This window comes from Ostrea edulis, chromosome 3, assembly GCF_947568905.1.
Source record: "Ostrea edulis chromosome 3, xbOstEdul1.1, whole genome shotgun sequence".
Taxonomy (NCBI): domain Eukaryota; kingdom Metazoa; phylum Mollusca; class Bivalvia; order Ostreida; family Ostreidae; genus Ostrea; species Ostrea edulis.
Window position 1 is genome coordinate 94,792,862 of NC_079166.1, and position 24,505 is coordinate 94,817,366.

At 35.8% G+C, this 24,505-nt stretch overlaps 2 protein-coding genes across 2 annotated transcripts; both read left to right on the top strand.

The window, feature by feature from the left end:
- Nucleotides 1–2,113: 2,113 nt before the first annotated feature.
- Nucleotides 2,114–6,117, top strand: LOC130053692 (uncharacterized). The gene is made up of 4 exons (XM_056161101.1): nucleotides 2,114–2,408; nucleotides 4,027–4,239; nucleotides 4,550–4,647; nucleotides 5,657–6,117. Exons 1-4 carry the CDS (start codon nucleotides 2,114–2,116, stop codon nucleotides 6,107–6,109), a joined length of 1,059 nt encoding a protein of 352 aa, XP_056017076.1. The 3' UTR covers nucleotides 6,110–6,117.
- A 22-nt stretch (nucleotides 6,118–6,139) lies between these two features.
- On the top strand, nucleotides 6,140–16,964 carry LOC125676832 (uncharacterized). The gene is made up of 5 exons (XM_056159535.1): nucleotides 6,140–6,841; nucleotides 13,043–13,226; nucleotides 13,378–13,625; nucleotides 14,912–14,980; nucleotides 15,153–16,964. The coding sequence occupies exons 1-4, from the start codon at nucleotides 6,140–6,142 to the stop codon at nucleotides 14,969–14,971; spliced, it is 1,194 nt and encodes a 397-aa protein (XP_056015510.1). The 3' UTR covers nucleotides 14,972–14,980; nucleotides 15,153–16,964.
- The last annotated feature ends 7,541 nt before the right edge of the window (nucleotides 16,965–24,505 follow it).

Sequence of the window (24,505 nt, forward strand, 5' to 3'; positions counted from 1 at the left end):
TATAATGCAGATTAAAGTTTGTTCAAATCATGGGCCCCGGGGATTGGATGGGGCCACAGTAAGGGATCAAAGTTTTACATACAAATATATTGGAAAAATCTTTAAAATCTTTAAAAATCTTCTTAACAAGAACCAGAGCCAGAAAAGCTGATTTTTACATGAAAATTTTCTGACATAGTGCAGATTCAACTTTGTTCAAATCATGGCCCCCGAGGATAGAATGAGGCCACAAATGGGGGGGGGGGGTGTCAACGTTTTACATACAGATATAGGGAAAATCTTCTCAAGAACCATTGGGCCAAAGAAATTGACATTTACATAAAAGCTTTCTGACGTGGTGTAATTCAAGTTTGCAAAAATCGTGGCTTCCAGGGGTAGTTGGGGCTATACTAGGGATTAAGGTTTTACATGCAAATATATATGGAAAGTATTCAGATATGGACCAAGGTGACTCAGGTGAGTGATGTGGCCCATGGGCCTCTTGTTTAGATATAGCTTTACTCGTTTTTATATTGTATTCAATGTAAACTTTTTCAATTACATTTTCCAATATTTAGATTTCATTGGACATTGTTAGTCAATTTATAAATTTAGAGACATGTCTTTCTTAATTTGCAACAAGTACACACCATCATTAGATGTTCGTCAATATTGGACACATATCAAATAGGACTAATATTAATTTTCTTTTTATTAGAATAAAATCTTCAGATTTAAACATTGGTAAACCAATGCAATGAAGTAATAAGTTTAACGTACTACAAACCTAGAGTTGTTTATCAGGATGACACGGATATTAGAGTAAAGAACAGTCACCAGTTGTTGTATGCATGTGTACGCACTAGATACTACAGAAAGCATTAGTAATAGGATGTTTGTGATATCAGTTGTTGTATGAATGTGTACGCACTAGATACTACAGAAAGCATTAGTAATAGGATGTTTGTGATATCAGTTGTTGTATGAATGTGTACGCACTAGATACTACAGAAAGCATTAGTAATAGGATGTATTTTATACCATATAAACAGAAAATGAAGTACCAAATAAACTAAAAACGAATAATACAAGTTTACACAATTTGAGTTGCTTAACACACTGAAAAAATAGTTAAAATTATGAAACATAACTTTGTATGGTGACACGTCCCCTTTGACAACCCAAGACGGCATGTGCCTACTGTTTTGGGTTAAATTTACATTGCAGTTCTGATAATCTGTATGCAAGGGAATAGGCAATCAACGGCATAAAACGTGCACAATGATGTGCTTCTGTTAGATTATTTCTTTTCTAGATATAAAAATTATGTTCCTACACCTGTGGATAAGGAACAAGGATCAATATTAACTCATATAAAAATACTAAATTAGGATTAGTGTGAACACGAACCTAAACACGACGGAATATGAAAAGTACGAGTTTAGACCACAACAATTTGTTGTGTGTTGGGATATTTAAAATGATGATACAAATAGACATCATTAGTTTCATATTTTGTTGCACAAATAACATAAAAAATATATTTTTTGAGATGTATGTTAGCATATAAAAATATAGACACGTTTCTATTTTGATTTTACAAATTTGCATCTCTTTGATTTGAGTTGATGAACTTACATAAGTTATCTTAATTTTACTCTAGTCTAGTGATCCCTTGTACAATGTTCTGTGCCACAATAGACCCACTGTATAATGAAATCATAGCCGGGGCAAGATTATATACGTGACGTCATGATCTATGTTTAAATTATATAGTTGGGCAAACACGGATCCCTGGACTCACCAGTAAGCATCCCCTATCGACCGGTCACACAAAATCGGTGTGCCAAGAACGGCTTAACAATCGGTATGAAACATGTCGGACACCATTTGACCCAAATGATAGGTAGTATTGACGAACTAGATCGTTATAACGAGATGTTATGAGATGTACAGTCCCTTAGAGTATTTTGTTTTATAGAAGGCGCTATATAAATTCTATCATTATTATTATAAGTATTATTTCAAATGAATTTTGAGTTCTTCTGAGTAGTGATAGATCGATAGATTAGAAACAAGGATGGATAGATGGGTAGATAGATAGATAGATAGATAGATATCATAAGTCGATATCATGGTACTAAAAGTCCACTTTGCTCCGTCCTTCTTAGAATCGCGTTTGAATGTCCTAGTCAGTGGAAATTTAGCTAGGTTTTATGAAAATAATTTAGTTCAGATACCAGATGAAATTTTGGTGAAGTATTTTAGAAATAAGGGTGCCACTGTCTTGGTATTTTCGGTTAATCAAGTTCCAGAGGAAATCTTTGACTGGGATTACGAAGCACGGTGTCGGTACGTGGAGTGTGCTAAAAGAGGAACACAGACAATACACAGAGCGCGTCTGATGATCGTGGGCTGTGCCGGAGCTGGTAAAACTACTCTTCTTAGACGTCTACAGAAACGGAATAGAGGAGTTAAAACAAGTGGAGTCTACTGTAGGACTGGAGGTTCATGAAGATCTGTTTGAAATAGCAGACAATGGTTGCTTGAGAGGTGAATTATAGAAATAACAATCAATAAAAGAACTGTGAACATCAGTGATATCTAATAACAGAAATAATCTCATAATTTACCGCCATGATTTAATCGATTATGATTTATTACAAAACATTTCAAATACGGTAATGGCGTTTCCATAAGTGAAAACATTTGAAAGGGATGTAAACTAAACACACAATAGAAATGTTCTGGTGTGTCCAGGGATCCGTGTTTGCCCAACTCTCTATTTTGTATTGCTTATGAGAGTTAAGAGATTGATCACTGATCGTTATCTTCACCTTTCATGCTAACAAGTTTTGAAGTAGCAATTTAAATACTTATATTCACACAAATTGTTACGCCGTTCTTGGTATACTAATTTTTACTACGTATAACTCCGTTTACCTGGTCAAGATATAGGGCCCATGACGGGTGTAGCCGGTCAACAGTGGATGCTCACTCATCGTAAGCACCTGCTCCACCCTTTGATATGCCTAGGGGTCGATGTTTGCCCAACTGTTTATTTGGTATTGTTTATAGGAGTTATGAGATTGATCACTGTTTGTTATCTTCACCTTTCATCGAAACAGTCCTGTATATCTGTTCCATACTTGGACGTTTTATTGACCATAGATGTTATTTACAAATCAACTCAATCGTATTACAAACTTTAGACATGCCAAACTTCAACTTCTTCATCACAAATTTCCTATATTCGTGTAGTAATTTAACAATTACATATCAATGTTGAAATATTTATCATCAAATTCTGTTATTTGAAATTTATCCCGTAGGACACGGGTTAAAATAGGTCCTCAGTACAACTTCATTGTCGTAAGAGGCGACTAAATGGGGTGGTCCTTTTGATGAGACCGCAAAAACTGAAGCCACGCGTCATAGCAGATAAGGCATGATAAAGAACCCTCCCTGTCCAAAGACCGTAAGCATCGAGCATTGGCCTAAATTCTGCAGCCCTTCACCGGCAATAATAATGCCGTCTGCATGAGTGAACAATTCTCGAGATGGACGCTAAACAATATACCATCAATCAATCATTTGAAATCTAATCTAACGTACAACGATCTACATGTACGTGTCGTAAATCATGCTACCATTAGATCCTAAGTCTGTTATTTTTGTACCATTGATTACAATAGTCTTATTTCAAACACTCAGCCCAGTTCTCTTTCGTCGAAGGTAGGTCGATATTGATAATGCTGGAAAAAGCAAAACAACGTGCCGAGACCCCCGATTTTGATAGAGATGCTTCTTTATTGTTATATATGAACTGGAGTGTTTATGAATTATCAAAAGGAAAATGTCTTCGCATGTATACTAAGCGATATATATTTTTGTTTAGCGATAATTAAGTTGTGAATATCAGGGAATCCTGGAAGCACGATGGCAAAACAAAAACAACAACGCTATATATTTTTTCACAGCATATAAACTATTTGACATACTATATCAATTAATTTTAGTTGATACTTTCTTTTGTATATTAAACAGCACTAACTAAGGGCACAGGAAAAGATAACAAGCAGATTCTGAGTGTTGTGGACTTCGGTGGACAATGCGCCTATTACGCCTGTCATCAAGTTTTTCTCAGCAGAAGAGCATTTTACCTTCTGGTTTTGGACATGTCCAAATCTTTCAGTGAAAAGGTTGATGAAAGTCGATGTGAACAAAATGGGACAATCTTTGCGGACTGGACTTACGGAAGTATATACAATGACAACTTGAACATTGTATAGAACAAATTTATCAAATAGAGGATTTGTGAATTTGCTCATTGTTCGATATATGAACTTTTTAAAGTGTTTGTAGTTAAATACACGACATGTAGGTAGGTTATTGTTGCTGATATTTTGTGAAGAGCAGAAGGTGCATACTGATCAACGTGTAATTCTATCATACTTACTTTGCTTTTGTTCACGTTTTACATCCACCGATGAAGTAAAAGAAAAATGTTATAAGGAGAATTGGTGTAACTATTGCATTTTTATTGTATCCTACATTCTAATACTTCTAGGATATGCAAGGTTCTGGCTAAATTCAATCCACACATATTGTGCAGAGGATACGACAGTGATTGTTGTAGCAACACACAGCGAAAATACAAATGAAAAGGTTAGTTTGTTTAGATTATTTAGGTGGTAAAGCATTATATTTAATCATTATTAGGTCGTTGTTGTCAAATTAATTTTGACTAAATCCTAGGCACCTCACCCAACCTTTGGTATATCCAGGGGTCCGTGTTTGCCTTTCTATTTTGTATTGCTTATAAGAGTTATGAGATTGATCACTGCTCGTTGTCTTCACATTTCATATCACCAACTTTGAGGGAGAATTTGACGCCTTTAGTTTAAGCGAAAAACAGTGTATTCCATCATATTCGACATCTAGAAACATGCTTAGATTTCACCCGTCATACTTGAACTTTGACTCTTAAGGAACTTATGAAACTTTACATAAAAAACTTTTGTTATCAGTAGACTTCAGAAACGTGCAAGATTGGTATTAAAACTTAACTCAACCCATTATCAAATTAGAATTGGTCAGATCAACATAGGCCATATTTTACGTTCCCTTTTGGGGAATTCAGGGAATGGTCTCAAATATATGTTGAGAAAGGAAAAGTTCTACAAAATGAAAGTATCTTTCCGAAAATATTACATTTCAGTTGTCAGTCCATTAAATAAGGGGTCGAAAGTGGTCAAATATTGTATGAATATCTCAACAGCTAAAAAAATCTTTATTGAGGATAATTGCAGGACAGGTGTTAGGTGTTAGTTTTGACGTTGTGTAATAGTTAATGTCGTTGATTGACACCTGTGACCTATATTGTCCTGGAGTTCAATGTTTCTCACTTCAATAGAAAGATAACGTAACCCTGAAGATAAGAAAGTGATAATTCTTGAGAAAACCGTTGATAAGGGGATGCTTATTCCTCCAAGGCAACTGATCCCACCCATAGTATATTCTGGGAATTGTATTTGCCCAACTTTTTATTTTTTAGTCGTTATATTTAATCACTGTTCATTATTTTCACATTTCATCGACTAACTACATGTAATTTTTGAATGGCAAGAAGTGGAAAACCATTGCTATTATATGTGTATTTTCATTGTTTCCTCAGGATAAAGGCGAGTTCTTTGATAGACTTTTGGATTTGCTTCCGGCATATGATGCAAATCTTAAGAAGCATTTCCACCCGGATAGATGTTTCTTTATCGGTCTACCTATTGATGATACCGGCTGCTTGGATCCTTTATCTGACTTAGAAAACTACATTGTTTCCACCGCCAGGGAACACAGATGGAAAGAATCTATTCCCAAAGAATGGTCAATTATTGAATTAGTTTTCATTAAGCTGAAAAAAGAGTCAATTCAAAGGATTATCCCAGTCTGGGAGCTTGAGAAGAAATATTGGCCTGATTCGAAAGATGCTCGTGTGAAGGTACAGGATGCTTTACGCTTTTTTAATGACATCGGTTTGATTCTTTACTTCAATGAAAAGGAACTGTCAAAATCACTTGTTATCGATGTCCAGTGGTTCGTTGATTCTTTCAAGTTCATCATATCAGACTAGAAGCACGTCCGATGTTTGGCAGAAACTGACATGGACTGGCAATATTTCAACCAAACCGGATATCTCAGAGATAGCCTTCTTCAACGTGTATGGGAAAAAATATCTATACACTATGACGAGGGAGATTTGATATTATATTACATGCAAAGGCTCGGATTAATGGCGATTGGGGATGATAAACATTATGTTCCCTGTATGAACAAAAGATACTTTGGTGAGAAAGAAAAGATCGCACTGCAGGGAATGGAGACGAAATCGTCAGTACTGGTACTTCGTTTCCAGTTCCTCCCTTTCTTTTTATACTGTCGGTTGATAGTTGACTGTATTGTGTGTACTGAATGGGAAGTGGTGGAAGATCATGGAATACCGTGCCTATATAAAGATGTGGCTGTATTCGTTTACAAAGTCCACCTTATTGCCGTTGTTGTGACAATGTCAGCAATACAGATTCAGATATTTCGTCAGCAAGATGAACCTATCGATCCTGATATTGCCTCAAATATAAAAAAAACTCTAGAGAAAATACTAGGCTACTTAACGAGTACATTTCACAAAAATATCACATACAGGATCACATTTCAATGCTCTGGCCAAGATGTTTTGACTGGAGATGTGAATTGTTATGTGTATGAAGAGGAAATATCAGACAGAGGACAAGTAGTGTGCCCGAGGCATATTTTTACTGGAAATCATCTACTAGATGTGAAAGCTTTAACAAGGTTCTGGAAGCCTGTGAGTAACCTATAAATCACAGAAATAATGTTTACCTCACAGATCATCGTCGGAAACCCATGGTTGATTACACTTCGTTCCTCTCTCCATCACCCGTGGGTCCGTTCATTCCTACTCGCTTATTCTCATGAATAATTAAAAATATCGTCCAATCAAAGTAATCGTTATAGTAACGGAACTCTTCTGTTTTTAAAGGTAGCATTAACTTAACCTTGCTATCACATCACTTGTATACCGAGATTTGGCTGAAAACGTGTTGTTGACTGGACAAATTCGCTCAGGGTGTACGATGAGCGCCCAATCAAATTGTCTCATTGATTATTCATGAGAATAAACGAGTAGGGATGCATGGAGCCACCGGTGATGGAGAGAGGAACGAAGCGTAATCAACCGTGGGTTTCCGACGATGCTCACATATAAAATTGTAGTAACACCATAATTCAAAATCCGTTCGTTAAAATATGATAGTGACATTCCGGTATTTTATGAACTCTAAATAATTTCATAATTTCTAGAATAGTATGTATGTTTACATCAATCACTGTTACAAATTACAGGCAGATACTAGTAATACAAGTCTCTTCTGTTTTACCCGTAGTTTCATGCTCGTGACTTTTCGCTGTGTATATGTTTTATCATTATGTCTCCCCTTCAAAGGGGAGACATATTGTTTTTGTCATTTTTCTACTTCTTCTTCTTCTTCTTATTATTATATCTCGGAACACAAAGTGTCGGAGACATATTGTTTTTGCTTCGGTTCTTATTATTCTTATTTTCTTCTTCTTCTTCTTATTCCTCTTCTTTCCTGAGAAATTTGTCCGCGCGATTTTATGAAAGTGCTTCGACAGATCCACTTCAAACTTTGTGAGCTGATAGGGGATCATTAGGAGCAATCTCTACCCAGAGTTGTCGTTCCTTGCTCTCACTTACACCTCTGTTAACGTCTCAAAATAAGCAATGTTATTCCACATGTAAATCCATTGTTTTTTTTACGGCTAATAAAACTAAGAACTACTTTATAAAATATCTGGAAAATGTAGGACAAGCAACTATTTGTATTTTTTTTTTCCATTACTATATATTCTTCATGTACCTATCTATAGGCCTGGTGCAATAGAAATACCCAATATCTACGTTTCAACCCAAATCAATGCTTCTTGTGTCACAAAAAGACTTGACATCTGCTCAACATTTATTTATTTACGTATATTTTTGTAATTGAAGTCAAAACCATACTTTATTTGAGCATACGTGCCATTTTATAAAAATCTTGTAAAACCTTTGAGACGTTTACAGAGGTGTAAGTGAGTGTAAGGAACGATAACTCTGGGTAGAGATTGCATTAGGAGGGGTGCAATCAACTTTCGAAATTTTCAAAATGGCCGCCGTTTCAAAATGGCGGCCAAAAATGTCAAAAAATCAAGGTTGTCGGATCTCAACCAAATTCTATTTCTAGGGTAATTTAGTGACCCCGAGTCCATTTCCACCATCAAATTGTTAAAATCTCAACAACATTTGGGTTCTGGGGTAAATTGAGGGTCCACAATTCATTTCTAGCATCAGTATTTCCATCCAATCAATTTTCAAATGTTTCAAAATGGCTGCCATTGAAGAAAATGGCGGCCAAAAACCAAGTCCGTCGGTATTCAACCAAATTTAGTTTCTAGGGTTTTTCGAGGATCCTGAGTGCATATCTGGCATCAAAAAGCATTTCTGACATGGGGAGGTGTTCGGAGACATTTGTGTTGGCATCCCAACACAGTTATAGCTCGTTATTATTATTATTTTCTTCTTATTATTCTTATTATTCCTCTTCTTAGGTGAGAAATTTGTCCGACCGATTATGTGAAAGTGCTTCGACAGATCCACTTCAAACTTTGTGAGCTGATAGGCGGTCAATAGGAGGGGTGCAATCAACTTTTCAAATTTTCAAAATGCCCGCCGTTCCAAGATGGCGGCCAAAAAACGTCAAAAACTCAAGGTTGTCGGATTTCAACCAAATTCTATTTCTAGGGTAATTTAGTGACCCCAAGTCCACTATCAAAATTTTTTTTGAGCCGCCATTTTCAAAATGGCCGTCATATACCGAAATATTTCAAAGCGTTAAAATATCTACAACATTTGGGTTCTGGGGTAAATGGAGGGTCCACAGTTCATTTCTAGAATTAGTATTCCCTTCCAATCTATTTTCAAATGTTTCAAAATGGCCGCCATTGAACAAAATGGCGGCCAAAACACAAGTCCGTCGGATTTTAACCAGATTTTGTTTCTAGGGTTTTTGGAGGATCCTGAGTGCATATCTGGCATCAAAAAGCATTTCTGACATGAGGAGGTGTTCGGAGACTTTTGTGTTGGCATCCCAACACAGTTATAGCTCGTTATTATTATTCTTCTTATTCTTCTTCTTCAACCAAATTTTGTCCGGGCCCTAACTAGAGAACCCTTTGACTTTAAGACTTCAAACTTTGAACATAAGGAGATGGTATAGAGGAGGGGTGTCCGCTTCCAAAACTTTTGACCTTGACCCACTTATAAACTCAAGGTCAATCTTTTACGTCAACATATAGTCCAGGCCCATAGCTGAGAACCCTTTGACATTACGATTTCAAAGTTGGAACGTGGCAAGACGACATAGATACAAGGTGCACTGCACCAACATTTTTGACCTTGACCCCTTTCTTCATTCAAGGTCAAATTAAGAAAGACATGAATATACCATAACTTTAGAACCCTTTGACATTATGACTTCAAACTTAGAATTTGAGAAGGAGAAATGAGGAAAGGGGGAATTCCACCAAAATTTTTTATCTTGACCCCTTTCTTCATTCAAGGTCAAATTAAGAAAAACATGAATAGACCATAACTTTAGAACCCTTTGGCATTAAGACTTCAAACTTAGAATATGAAAAGGGGGTGAGGAAAGGGGGAATTCCACCAAAAATGTTGACCTTGACCCATTTATAGAGTCAAGGTCAATTTTTATGTCAAAATATAGTCCAGACCAAAAGCTGACTTGACAACTGTTTGACATTAAAACTTCAAACTTGGAATATGGAGAGATGATATGGAAGAGTGCACCAACATTTTTGACCTTGACCCCTTTCTTCATTCAAGGTAAAATTAAGAAAAACATGAATTGACCATAACTTTAGAACGCTTTGACATTAAGACTTAAAATTTAGAATGTGAGAAGGGGGAATGAGGAAAGGGGGATTCCACCAAAATGTTTAACCTTGACCCATTTATAAAGTCAAGGTCATTTTTTTTATTTCAAAATATAGTCCAGGCCAAAAGCTGACTTGACAACTGTTTAACATTAAAACTTTAAACTTAGAATATGGAGAGGTTATATGGAAGAGGGGTGCACACCACAAACATGTTTGACCTTCATCCACTTACAGTGTCAAAGTCACTATTTTACATCAAGACTATAACCTGAGAACTATTTGACATTAGGATTTCAAACTTACAACTTAGAAAGCAGATATTAAGACAAGATGTAAGGTACCAAAATCTTTGACCTTGACTCATTTTTTTTCATTCAAGGTCACTCTTTTACATCAAAGTATAGTCAAGACTATAACCTGAGAACCCTTTGACATTATGATTTCAAACTTACAACATGGAAAGCAGGCATTAAAGGACACATATCGTGTTTTCAAAGTATACAAAATTATATGCATTTTGTCTTCCTTATGCTTATAGAAATTAATTGTAATAGTTTGTTCGCTGAAGTATTGCGATAATTAGCCACAATACGGACTTAAATCTAAGCCCCGATTTCAAAAAGCCTAGTTAATTAGATAGGTAGTCACGTGGTACAGTGACGTCATATGCGACCTTCGTCGATCAACTTGTTGTAAAAGTAGTGTTAGATATTTTTAAAAACTCGGGTTTTAGGGGCCTAATAAATTTACCATGGATAACATTTATTTCGATGTTAACAAATTTCCCGAGTCTTATATCTTTTAGCCACCAGTGCATACAAATAGCGGCCCAAATGTAGCGAGGAAAGCGAGTATGAAACTGCGAGTAAATAATGTTTACATGGGATCACTGTCTAAACACAATATGGTAATGTCATTTCTGTAAAGAACTGTAATTAGCGTTGTTGCTTTTTGAAAATAAACAGTGCAATTATTATTAAATTTATTTTGGAGAAGTTAGATCTAAATTATGATACGATTATGTATCATTGACAACTAGGCCTACTGTCACGGGTGCATTTCGAGAGAAAAAATAATAATAAAAATTATCAAACTTATGGTGAAAATCCCAATACTTTTAGATTATTTTATTCAAGCAATTTTATTAATCATTATTTTTTTGTTATCTACACGTTGTTACTTAGGAAGTGGGAGCACGGCGTGCTGTACGTTGTTGTTAACACGTGCGTGTTCCTTAAAAAAAAAAATGAAAGCATTACAATTCAATTCAAAGTTGGGAAATATCATATTTTATTATTTATAATTGAAAGTTCAATTATCTTTTATCTTCAAATTTCTTTTTTAAAACTACCAGTTGGTAGACACTGCTAGCGAAGTTCTGCCTATATGGTGTTACAAGGTGAAGGTCAGTTGGTGCGAGTGTGTATTGAATTTGAGAGCAGAACGGAAAGCATAAGCCGTAGGCCTATATGTAACAGTGGGTAGCTTCGATAGAACCATTTTCTCGCAGTTTATCTACGTCTTTGTCCAAGTGCTTGTTTAAAAAAGTACAGGGACAAATTCTACTGGGTTTTTTATGGCAAAGTCGTTGTGCCGACAAAAAATATTCACGTCTTGTCCCTCATACCTTCCTTCAAAAATTGAAAAAAACACAGTCCAAAGCCTCTCTACTGACAGCAAGTACACCCTTAAACGGCACAAAACACCCTAATGCAGTGTTATTTACAAGCCGTTAATGTGATAATTGTGTGTTTGTCAATTAAATCTAATCTGTTAATGAAATGGCCAACAACTGTTTTCAAATCTTCTCGCTCGAGGTCGCATATGACGTCACAGATAATGGCGCGTAAAATATCGAAGAAAATATGCATATCGCAAGATTTGAATTTCATCGCTTTCAAACTCGAAAACTACGCAAACTGTTTCCTTTAAAACACATGTAATGTAGTTTTAGGCATGAAATGAATTAATTTTGCAGAAAAAATTAAAAAGTTTAAAAACATGCGATGTGTCCTTTAAGACAAGATGTACTGTACCAACATTTTTGACCGTGACCCATTTCTTCATTCAATGTCATGTTTAAAAAAAACTTGATGATTTCATAACTAAGATTTGTTTGACATCAAGACTGCAAACTTGTAATATGGAAAGGCAATATTGAGGAGGGGTGCACATCACCAACATTTTTTACCTTGACCTACTTACATTGTCAAGGTCACTCTTTTACATCAAAGTATAGTCCAGCCCATAACCTGAGAACCCTTTGACATAAGGTTTTCAAACTTACAACGTGGAAGGCAGATTTAAGACAAGATGTACTGTACCAAAATGTTTTACCTTGACCTATTCCTTGAAAAGCAGACAGTAAGACGTTTGCACTCATTATTGTTGCCCCGGTTATTAGACAATCAAACTTTGAAGGGGGGACATCTGGGTTTTTTTTTTTTTTGTTGTAAAAAACAATACCCACTAGTTTTTTTTAACCATAATAATCAAAGTCGACACATAACATTATGCCTTTTTGCCACCCATTTTTTTTACAATACCTGGGGGTGGTGTTCTAATGACAAAAAAAGTGTACTGAGATTCTATTACAACAATTTGGGGGTTTTCGACGAAAACTGTTGATTCATGAGTTCACGTTACACATCTATTCTTGAGCGTATCTCACGACCGGATTGTATCCAATTGTTTGATACCGCCTCCAGTGTTTGAAAAAGGCATCCCTACATCACTCTAATTATAAACAATGCATTTCACTGGCTAAAATGTGACATCACAATACTTTGAGTGGTAACGAATTCACCAGGTGTCTTTGCGAAATTGATTGCGATCATAAAAGCTATGAGTAGGACAGAGCGGAGTAAACTCCCTAAAGGAGCTTTAGGCCATTATTTTTTTCCTGTTTGATTTTTTATATTGATTTCTGAGTGTACCCAATGTCTCTTCACAGACAGTAAATGAGAACGATATGTTACTTCTGGTATACAAAAGTGATACTTCTAAATGTACCCGAATTTCACATTATCTGCAGAATAAGACAAATGAAGAGAAACTTCAGAAACTTGTGATCACCGGAAGGGATGCTTTGCAAGCGTATTTTGACACAATATTTCCATCGGAGGATTTAAAACAGTGTCTCCAAGATAACAAGATTCCCTTGACCAGTGGACGATTCAAATTCACGGAAGACCAAATAGGAAGTGTTTACCCAGCAGGTAGATTTTTTCATCACTCCTTAAAAAATACTTGAATCGTGTTCTTTATTTGGTGGTAGAGAAAAGGAGTTCATATATGTTATATGTGTATTGTGATGATAATATTGATCATGTTTCTGGGATGGTATTTGTCCTTTTTCTAATTCCATAGGTGGTAGCACAAATGTTATGTCTACTTCGTTTGATGTTCCAATCATGTACAAACTTCTGAGGAACTATGGTGACAATGTGCCTCCCCCGACTAATGGCTGGGGGTGTGTGCCAGTGGTTGGACAGAGAACGGCTGGAGATGACATCGAGAGAATACGAAAGTTCAGGAACATGAGTGCACATGGTATACTGCCTTTAAACGGCATGGATGAGGGGGATTTCAGACTTTACTGGGAGGATTTGGCACAGGTGAGAATTATACGACTCACTCACTCGTAACGAGTGTATTGTTCATATATTTAATATTACCACATCTGCATTTATGTTTATTATGCGCCTCGCAGTTGTGTTAAGTAGGGCCATAGAAATATGTCAGGAAAAAACCCCATTAATAAACAGATCAATTTGAGACAAATTCTGTAAAAACAACCCTTTTATACAAAAACAATAGGTATATATCATTAAGTGCATATTGACTTCCTATACATTTTTCACCAGACCGACAGTCTCTATATCAACTCTGTATCACGTGATCAAATATCAAGATAAAAACGTATCGTGTATGTATAAATCGTTGAATTGGCACGATATCCAGATATCAATGCAAGTTGAAGTTAATATAACTTCAAAGCATGTTAATTTCTCAATTTGAAAAGTGCTGAGAGCAAGTTTATTGTGACTTGTAACATGTCTAATTGTTGCATTGAATATGCAAGATGCAGCGATTTTTGCACATACGAAGTTGAATCTAGCCTGAAAAACATATTTTATGTTGAAGCCACAACTTGATCCCCTAACTTTCCTTTTGCACTGAAGTTCACATGTCGCATAAATCAAACATATTTCACGTAAACACCTCGGGGTGTCGTGCCAATAATGAAATTTTTATATACGGAAACCCTGTTTATGCAAATGAGTTCATTATGAAAGTAACTATACGTGCAGATTAGGGGCGATATCAAGATCACAATATAATATGGATATTACTTTAGCATGTATGTTATATAAAAAAGAAATTGAAACTTTTTCAATGTCAAAGAAAATTAATATAACCCATTTGACAGAAACTATTACGCGATTGCAGTTTACCGTTTGACAGCGGTGGTAAATAACGAAACAATATTTTGACATTTCCAACCACAAAAGGACTGTAGATATGTACGTCATGACCTTCGTCATGACGCATTTTCATTGTGACGGCGTGCAATGTGCCAGTGCGGTAAAGTACATTTATGTACAGCACTGGTATTTATGGGGAAAGCCTTAACTCAATCGCGCTCTTGTTGTTTCATCCAAGAGATTTAATCCGATAAATATGATACTGATTCTTACTAAGATTTAATGGGGAAAAAAACATCCTCGAATCTTTACAAACGAACCCCGTCATTGTATGTTTTAAAACTGCTTTTCCCTTGTTTTCTTTAATCTGTTTTCTTAATATACCAAATAGTAAGCAATATAATAACGATGAATTCCAGCCCTATTCTATAATCTTAGTTTAAATACAACTATTATTTATCTATCTTTATTTGTAGGCAGTACTGAGACTTACAAATGGTTCATTCCAGAGTCGAATTGATGCAATTCGTCGATAATCTCAAAGGGTAATTACCTTTTGAAATTGGAATCATGGCGAATTATTAAGTAAAGGATCATATAACTTTTGGAATTTGATATTTATTGGAAATATATTGTTCCCGGTTTTATAAATGAGCTCTCGAGCATCAATATCATCTTGAATTTTTCATGATCATAGACATGGTTTACAATCCACAGGTACATGTATAGCATGGATATGCAATCTATAACGAGGAAAAGACAAATGTTACATACTCAACATTGAGGAAAAGGCAAATGTAACATACTCAACATTGAGGAAAAGACAAATGTTACATACTCAACATTGAGGAAAAGACACGTAAAAATGGAAAGTGTTTTGATGAATTGTCGTATTTTACGAAATTGTGTACTGTGAAAAGGTGTGAAAATTGCATACGATATGCATCATCATTTTGCAACATGTGTGTGAGCATATTTACATGTACAGGTAGTTATAACATAGAATCATGCTGATAATGGTTGTATTTAGCAATATTTTAATACATTTCCTCAATGGAATTGTATAGTATATATTTTAGAATCCTATACAGTGTATGAGTTGAAGTAGATGGCGAATAGTCACTTCCGGCAGAGAATAAACCGATGATCGATACGTTTATACGTCGAGGGAAGTTGGTTATGAATGCTGTATGTATTGTTTTACTGCTGTGTGTATCTTCACCTTTTTCGCATAATGTTCCTGTCACAATTGTGTTTGAAAACGAACTATTTTAACAGTTAATGACAATGCAAATCAATAAACACAGCAACGTAAGGGGATAATATCACTTAGTTAGGAAATCGGGAATTCATTGCTGTATTGTACTTTAGTTGAACATCGTTGGGTGTAGAATTATGTATGATTTCCGAATTACATCGTACTTTGTATTAATTAGAAACCATGTTTTTATAGAGTTCAATTTAAACTGTTGTTAAGGAAACCATGTAACTTTGGGATATTTGACGAAATTAGAAAAAAATGAAATCATTACTTGAGATCTGAACGCCGTGTAAACGGAACAATGTGACAAGCAACATAGAAATTTAAGATGATAAAATGTTCATTTTGTAATATTCATTAAAAATGCAAATACTAAACAATGCGTTGTAAGCATCACTCTCATTGAGTATTCGGTACTAAGAAGATGGACAACTGTAGCATTATTTGCAGTGTCACCATTAGCGACATACATTGATTAAAGCGATTATATACTGAACAAACTTTCTAACGCCCCACTCAAGTTTTCCCATTGTACTGTAATCATATTTTATCACTGTGAATATAACTATTGATAAGTATAACGAATAAGTTATAAAACAACATTTCATCTTGAGTGAAACCATCTCATCCAAAAATTGCGAAAACCTGTCGGTATTATATTTAGAATCCGCAACATCTAAATCTGCTTATCCCCCATTTTGGGTGTATCTGATAATATACTAGCGGTCTGTAATGATTGATATGAATTAGCTTTATCATTTTGAAAGTTAATAGTCAAAGAAAAAGCTATAGTAAAGGAAAACAAACCTTCCATGCACTGCTCCTGCTTTGAGACATCAACAGCTCTTGCATGTTCTTGTGCAGTCATGGGCCGCATTTTACTCCAGTATTTTTATTTTGTAAAGATTATTTGAATATTGAGAGCCCAATAAAAACCAAAAAAATTGGACTCTACAAAGCGAATCAAACATGTGTTTAAAGTTTTTCAACAAAACTGGTAAAGGTCTAGAAAACTCAACTGTGATTCCATTTGTTGCCGACTTGAGGCGAAGGCGTTTAACCAGGCAGACGATAATGTTAGCAACTTATAATCTACTGCAATAATTGCTTTGATTTCCAAATCACAAAAGTAGGCATAGAAAATTTTGATTAGTATCTTTATATTTTGTATGTTACAATGTTTGCATGTTAATATGGAACAATTAAAACAAATTTGCTTGGGAAGATGACAATATATGTTCATTGACAGCGTAACAATAAAAATGTCTCCATTGTTCAGACTCCACTTTGTTTTGGCTAACAGGTTCATACTGCTTTTATCAGAATAGAGTGGTATTCTACGAAATATCCCATTTCTATATGCGTAAACTCGAATTTGACTTCGTCCTGACATGTTGGTTATTGTCGATGAAGGGCTGGAATATTAGGTCTATGTCTTGCATTTACTGCCTTTTAGCAGGTAGGGATTTTAATCATGTCACACTTCCTGTAACACGGAGCCTCGGTTTTTATGGTCTCATCCGAAGGACCGGGGTGATCACCTCTTTCGACAAGCAAGGTGTATTGAGGACAAATTATAACCAGGACTTGAAATTAACATATACCCGTTAGTCTATGACTGGTTAAAAGTCCGGCGGTCAGACTGACATTTATTTTAGTGAGTCCGATGGAACTAGCTAATTTTCTAAACCATCATTTTGGAAAATATACTTATTGAATCTTGTACATGCATTTGGCATTCCTCTGTAGATATCAGAAACAACCGGTTAGTAAATATAAATCTCACGTTTAATGTTACAATTTTGTCTGAGGCATATTGAGTTAGATTCCATTATTTCATTTTAATAACATTAACGAAATATGTTTAATTACTTCTGGAAAACTCTGGTGGACTGGTATTTTTTCTGCGGACTGGTTGAAATTATACCTTAATCAGTCCGGCTGGACTGGTAGCATACAAAGTTAGCTTCAGGCCGTGATAACCCGGATCCCCACGGGAAAACAAGATGTAAAAGGAGGAAGCATGACACATAATTACATGCATAAAAGCAACCCCATTAACAAGAAGAGTAACAGAGAAGGTCACAAAGACTCATAGCATAAACATATCAACCAGCGACATCTTTTGTCGCAAACTATGATCATTTAAAAACAAATTCTCTGTTGAGTTTTTACCAAATATAAATGAACATTCTTCATTTTTACATGTAATTTCCCTAATAACTTCAATGTATAGGTATACCACCAGTTATCAAACTTACCGTACATGTAAATGTTGTCATGGTTACGCATAAACTTCAATATATAGGTATGTCACCAGTTACCAAACCTACTGTACATGTAAATGTCGTCACAGTTACACACAAACTTCAGTGTATATTTATACCAGCAGTTATCAAACCCACCGTACATGTAAATGTTCTGCACAGTTACACACAAACTTCAATATATAGGTATGTCACCAGTTACCAAACCTACCGTACATGTAAATGTTGTCACAGTTACACACGAACTTCAATGTATAGATATACCACCAGTTATCAAAACTACCTTACATGTAAATGTTGTCACAGTTACAAACAAACTTCAGTGTATAGGTAGACTATTAGTTATCAAACATACCGTATATGTAAATGTTGTCACAGTTATACACAAACTTCAACGTATAGTTATACCACCACTTCTCAAACCTACCGTACATGTAAATGTTGTCACAATTACACAAAAACTTCAGTGAAGGACAACAACATATATGTTGCCTCCTTACCAAATGTCACTGATGACGGAATCAGGTTTAAATCCAGATCATATTTTTTCCTTAGGGGGAGGAAATTGTATGAAAACAAATTCCATTTCTTCAGCGCATTCATTAGTTAAAAAACTAGGCATTAGGTTTTACTAGAAACCATTAGTAAAGAAAATAAAAATGTTTTCCTAGATATCATTAGTAAAGAAATAAGCAAGAGGTTTTACTCGCAAAAATAAAATTTTATATCTCATAAAATGTTTTATATGCAAGCTTTTACATTGTAATTCCATGATAATTTATAAATTGCAATTTCATTATTTGTTGTATTAAGAGGGGGTTCAACTCAGATCGGGATCGAATTCCAAATAATGAAAATCCGACGAAGCACGAGGTTTTGCTCAATTTAAACTTGCGTCAAGTTCCTTAATTATACAACATTGTTTTAATAAAACATAGCTGAGATATCACTTAAGGTAAATCAATGTGAACATTTCGTTAATTAATTGAATAGTCCAGCAGATGGCATGGGTGTAAGGACTCGATACCCAAAGCCAAGAACAGTGGTGCTGATGGACCATTCCTTCATAAGGAGGCTCGGTGTATTCATGAACAATGTGCAACATTATGATAATTTACGTCTTCAGAAAGATAGTTATGAAGTGTTAATTCGTGCTAGGGGCGGTCTCAAGACGTACGAGCTGGCCAATTCCAGGGAACTACTCGACTTTCAAAGTATCCATACTGACAACGGTATTTGTTACATCCATGATCCAGATCGGTGGAAATGACTTAGCAGATCCACAGGCAACACCACGCGACGTTACTCGGCAAAGCATGGCACCGGCACATTTTTTACTGGTAACAAATAACTTCTCTTCTGTAATTATTGGACAATTGCTACGCAGACATTCATCAAAAGTAGGAAGTCATTTCAATACCAAAGTGATTGACACCAATAAACTTCTGCATGACCAGTGTCACTCCTCAAACAGTAACCTCATATTTTGGCACCACCGTGGCTTCTGGGACCCAGACATGAAATACCTGGCGCATGACGGGGTTCACATAATAGACAGTTACCATGATCACCGGTTCATGAGCAAGTACTTGCAAAGTGTTAAAAGTACTGTCCTCCATGCCTCCCATTTGGCGAGACGGGCAACGGATCAGGATTAGTTAAGTATCAATACTAGTACATAGCACAAATGGTGCTTAATAATGGCTGATCTCAGCATGGCAAGTTATTCCTTGTTTTGTTAGCTTGTTATGCAAGTGATAATTTCTGGCTATGTGTTCACAAGTACTTGATATACGACAGCATCAGTTTTACTTATCAATCATACAGTTATTAGCTGGTTGTCTACATACTATACCAGCTTTCTTCACAATAACCTGGTTGTCTCAGTTTAGTCAGTCTGTTGGAGGATCACTAATTGATTCCTTGTTATTTATGCAAAGGCAACAAGTTTGTTAATTTTATTCTTCCCGACTATGTGCAAGAGTTTGGAGGATTTGTTTATTTATTTAAAATTGGTTGCTCATATTGTCATGAAATAGTTGCAGCTAAGTTTATTTATAGCTCATTTATATTTGAGATTAGATTATACTTGTTTTTATTTACAATGAGCTGCAACTAATTTACTTGTGACTGCCCAGTCTTCACTGACAATTAAAATGATACTGATATCTTGGGATGTATCATGGTAAGACCTATGCCTTTTTAACATGATCAGGATGTTTACATAGTGTTTCATATCCTATTGTGATCATAACTGGGTGGCTACAATTAGTATCCTCACCCATGTCAATTAAAACATGCTTGGAATTGTTGTAGAATAAGATGCCACCAAAGAAAAGGAAATCTGTGACGACCAATCCAAACCCACAAGGGAAGAAGAGGTTACACACTCAAAAAGCTCCTCATGTGGCATATCCCCCTTGTGATGTTGTTGATGTCATTCCATTATTACCTCCAGTAAGCTGTTCCAGCAACCCTTCAATCGATTACGATCAGCTAGCAGCAGCAATTTTGAGGCAACAACAAGCGTTGACATCCAGTAGTAATTTTATGTATACGAATATCCCTACACAGGCTCCTAGCACTTCTTCCGGAGACTTAAATAAATCTAATTTTGTCAACACACTTCAACAATTGCTTTTAGGAGAGTCGATGACAGATGCATGTGATACTAACACCTCACATGCTGTTCCATTGTCAGTGGCAAATGGCATTCCTCTTGGTGCGAGTGTTCCAGTGCGTATCAGAAACAAAATCTGGGACGATCAATTTATAGATCTTAAGTGTTTACTACCCAATTTCAGAGAGGAAAATATTTCAATTCAAATAGAAAATAATGCCATTCACTTAAACTTTCATTCATCGAAACAATACATCATGTCATTGTACCAATGGACATCAGCTTTTCTGATACTCATGTCAATATACACAGAAAAGTCACCATTTGAGTATGCAAATCTCCTTAAATATTGCTTCACTTCTAGGTAAATTTGGAATTCCTATGAAGATAGTGCATGGATATATTATGACGAGAACTTTAGAAAGCTCCGCCAGTCAAATAAGGTCCCATGGTAACTCCCTACTACTGAATACATGATCAAAGCCTGCACCCTCACTCGTTCTTTTCGTTCCTTACCGAACACCTCAAATCGTTCCAAAGCAACACAGCGGGTTTGTTTCAACTACAACAATGGCACACAATGTAAACACTCGCCATGCTATTTCAAACACATTTGCCAAACGTGCAGTGAACAGCATCCCAGAATTAAATGTAGATCGAAACAAATTTAACAAATCAAACAATACCAACAACAATAAAGCATGAAGTTATGACAAGGATTTACACGATATTCTCGTTGACGGGTTTAAATATGAGTTTAAACTTGGTTGTATGGAGTTTCATTCAACCACTGTTAAGAACAATCATTCTTCTGTTAGGAAAAGTCCTTCGGTAGTCAGCAAAAAGCTGGATAAGGAGTTGGGGCTGAATCGTATTTCAGGTCCACATGTACTTAAACCCTTTAATAATCTCATTTGTTCACCATTGGGGCTTGTGTCCAAGAAATTACCTGGAGAATTTAGAATTGTTCACGAACTTTCTTTTCCAGAGGGTAATTCGGTTAATGAACACATTTCGCGAGAAAATTCAGTTGTGCATTATGATTCCATAGAAAACGTAATACAGTTAATCAAGAAGTTTGGTACAGGGGCACTTATGGCTAAGTTAGACATAGAGGACGGTTTTCGAAATATTCCAATTCACCCTGCAGATTACAACATTTTAGGTTTTATGTGGGATAATCAATACTATTTTGATAAATGTTTACCAATGGGTGCCAGTTCATCATGTCAGTTATTTCAGAGGTTAAGTACAGCCTTACAGTGGATAATGTTAAATAAATATCAGGGCTCTGGTATGTCTCATCTTATTGATATTTTCTTCTTAGGACGAGCTGCATCTCAAAAATGTTTGTCTGATATTAGGAATTTTCAAAACCTTGTCTGATATTAGGAATTTTCAAAACCTATGTCAGATATTAAGGGTTCCTCTCAAAGAGTCAAAAATAATTTTGCCTACTACTTGTTTGACTATATATGGAATAGAGGTAAATTCTGTTCTTATGGAAAGTTGGTTGCCTCAAGACAAACTTGTCAATATAAGGCAATTGCTAGCAAGGACAGTGCAAAGAAAGAAAATTCAGTTAAAAGAACTGCAGTCTCTGATAGGTTTGCTAAATTTCGCTTGTCAAGTGGTAACACCTGCTCATGCATTTTGAGACATTTAATAGATTTGACATGTCGTGTTTCTAAACCCACTCACTACCTTAAATTTACATCTGAGGAGCGTGCTGACATTAAAGCATGGCGACTTTTTATTGATCATTTTAATGGCAAATGTGTTTTTCATCAGAATGAGTGGTTTTCTTCACAGAAGTTACATATGTACACTGATGCATCTGGTAGTTTGGGTTATGTAGCTGTATTTGGGTCAAAATGGTTTGTACAACCTTGGTTAGACATCCATACAGAATATCACATTTCTCTTAAAGAGCTTTTCCCAATTGTTTTGTTGGTAGAAATGTGGGGTCCCTATTTAAGTAATCAAAAGATTTTGCTTTTCTCTGATAATATAGCAGTTGTTGAAGTTGTTAATAAACAGTCAAGCAGGGACAAAACGCTTATGCAACTTATACGGCGATTATTGTTGCTTCAATGAAATTTAACATTTTATTCAAAGCAAAACACATTCCAGGAAAGCAAAATGTACTTGCAGATCACCTTTCACGTTTCAAATTCCAGGAAGCCAAGAAATGTGCCCCATGGTTGGACACCAAACCATTTACAGTACCAGACCATTTGATTTACATTTAAGCGAATCAAGTCAGAAGTTACTCAAGGCATCATTATCTGTCTCTTCAAAACATTTGTATCTCCGAAGCTGGAGCTTGTTGCAGAAAGTTTGTGCTGCTCACAATTTACCTTTTCTCTTCCTTTTTCAGAAGAACTGTCTACAATTTTATTGGGGAGTTGTTCACACAGGGCTTAATTCCTTCTACTATCACTTCACATATTTCAGCTATTAGTTATGTTCATAAACTTTGTGATCTTCAGGATCTTACCCACTCCTTTATAGTAAGGAAAATTATCAAAGGTACCCATAACCTAGCAAAGTATACTGACTCAAGACTTCCAATCACAAAACCTATCATCAAATTATTATTTGCATTACATCATACAGTTCAAGAAGCTGACACAAAGATTCTGTTGTCAGCAATCTTCCTTCTTGCCTTTCATGCCTTCATGCGCTTAGGTGAACTGGTCCCTAGAAACAACACGTTTAATATCAAAGTAATTCAAAGACAAGCCATATTGTTTAGTGATGATAATTCAGTACAAATCACACTCAGGTATTCCAATATAATGAATGATAGGCAGCCGATAATAAGTACCCTAACAGCCAATAACCATTGTCAATTTTGTCCTGTCCAAGGCTTGAACTAATATGTTGCTATATACCAACACACATCTGATCCTTTATTCGCCTTCAAACCAGGGGTTGCAGTTCCTTACAGTTTTGTGGCGTCTCACCTTAAACATGCCGTAAATGTATAGGCTTGGACTCCTGACTTTATTTAGGTAATAGTTTCCGCGTAGGCACTGCCACAGAGGCAGCAAAGAATGGATTGTCTGAGAATGCCATTCAACAACTTGATCTTTGGCACTCTAATGCCATTAGGCGTTACATTAGGATAAATGCTTTTAGATTCTAAAATTGCCAAACTTAGCCTTAAAAGCTTGCAAGTTAAACTTCCCTTTACACATGTACTGGCACCGACTTTCTTGAATAGACAAGTCAGCATATAACTGTTTATTTTTTAGATTTGTTTTTGTTATCAGTTTGGTTAATGGGATATGAAGTCAGCATATGGCTGTCCATATACTCTTTAAACCATTCAGAGTCATCAACTCAGTATGATTCAGCTTAGGAGGTCAGCATATGGCTGCTTATATAAACTGTACTCTGGTCAGCCATCTCAGCATAGTTCTGCCTTATATGTGTTACTTTGACTGTAAGCTACTGTTCACGAGGTCAGCATTTGGCTGCTCATACAAACATTATGCTGGTGTGAGCTCAGCATAAATTTGCTCTTGAATTTTGTTACATAGTCTAAACTGCTGTGCATGAGGTCAGCATATGGCTGCTCATTTGACAGACATATGTAACAGTATCCTAGTCATGAGCTCAGCATATTTTTGTCCCTCCTTAATATTGTACATATACTTGGAACTGTATACATGAGGTTAGCTTAAGGCGACTCATATTTGGTCCTTGTATATATGTTTTGTTTCAGTCATTGAGGTACACATTGTGATTCATGTATGTTGGTGCCTAATTCTGCACCAGTTTGTATACATTAAGGTAGCTCCATCCTCATGTGACTTATCAATATTAATGGTTAAAAGTGGAAAAACTTTATCAATTTCCAATCAATATAGTTTAATTTAATTAATAACCAAAGAAAATGCATATGTTACCACCT

Bases quoted from the DNA above. Each gene is read 5' to 3' on its own strand.
- LOC130053692 (XM_056161101.1), top strand. From the start codon at position 2,114: ATGGTACTAAAAGTCCACTTTGCTCCGTCCTTCTTAGAATCGCGTTTG. The intron at 2,409-4,026 runs GTAAAACTACTC...TATATTAAACAG, and splicing joins CGTGGGCTGTGCCGGAGCTG to CACTAACTAAGGGCACAGGA. The intron at 4,240-4,549 runs GTATATACAATG...TAATACTTCTAG, and splicing joins TGCGGACTGGACTTACGGAA to GATATGCAAGGTTCTGGCTA.
- LOC125676832 (XM_056159535.1), top strand. From the start codon at position 6,140: ATGGACTGGCAATATTTCAACCAAACCGGATATCTCAGAGATAGCCTT. The intron at 13,227-13,377 runs GTAGATTTTTTC...CTAATTCCATAG, and splicing joins AGGAAGTGTTTACCCAGCAG to GTGGTAGCACAAATGTTATG. The intron at 13,626-14,911 runs GTGAGAATTATA...CTTTATTTGTAG, and splicing joins ACTGGGAGGATTTGGCACAG to GCAGTACTGAGACTTACAAA.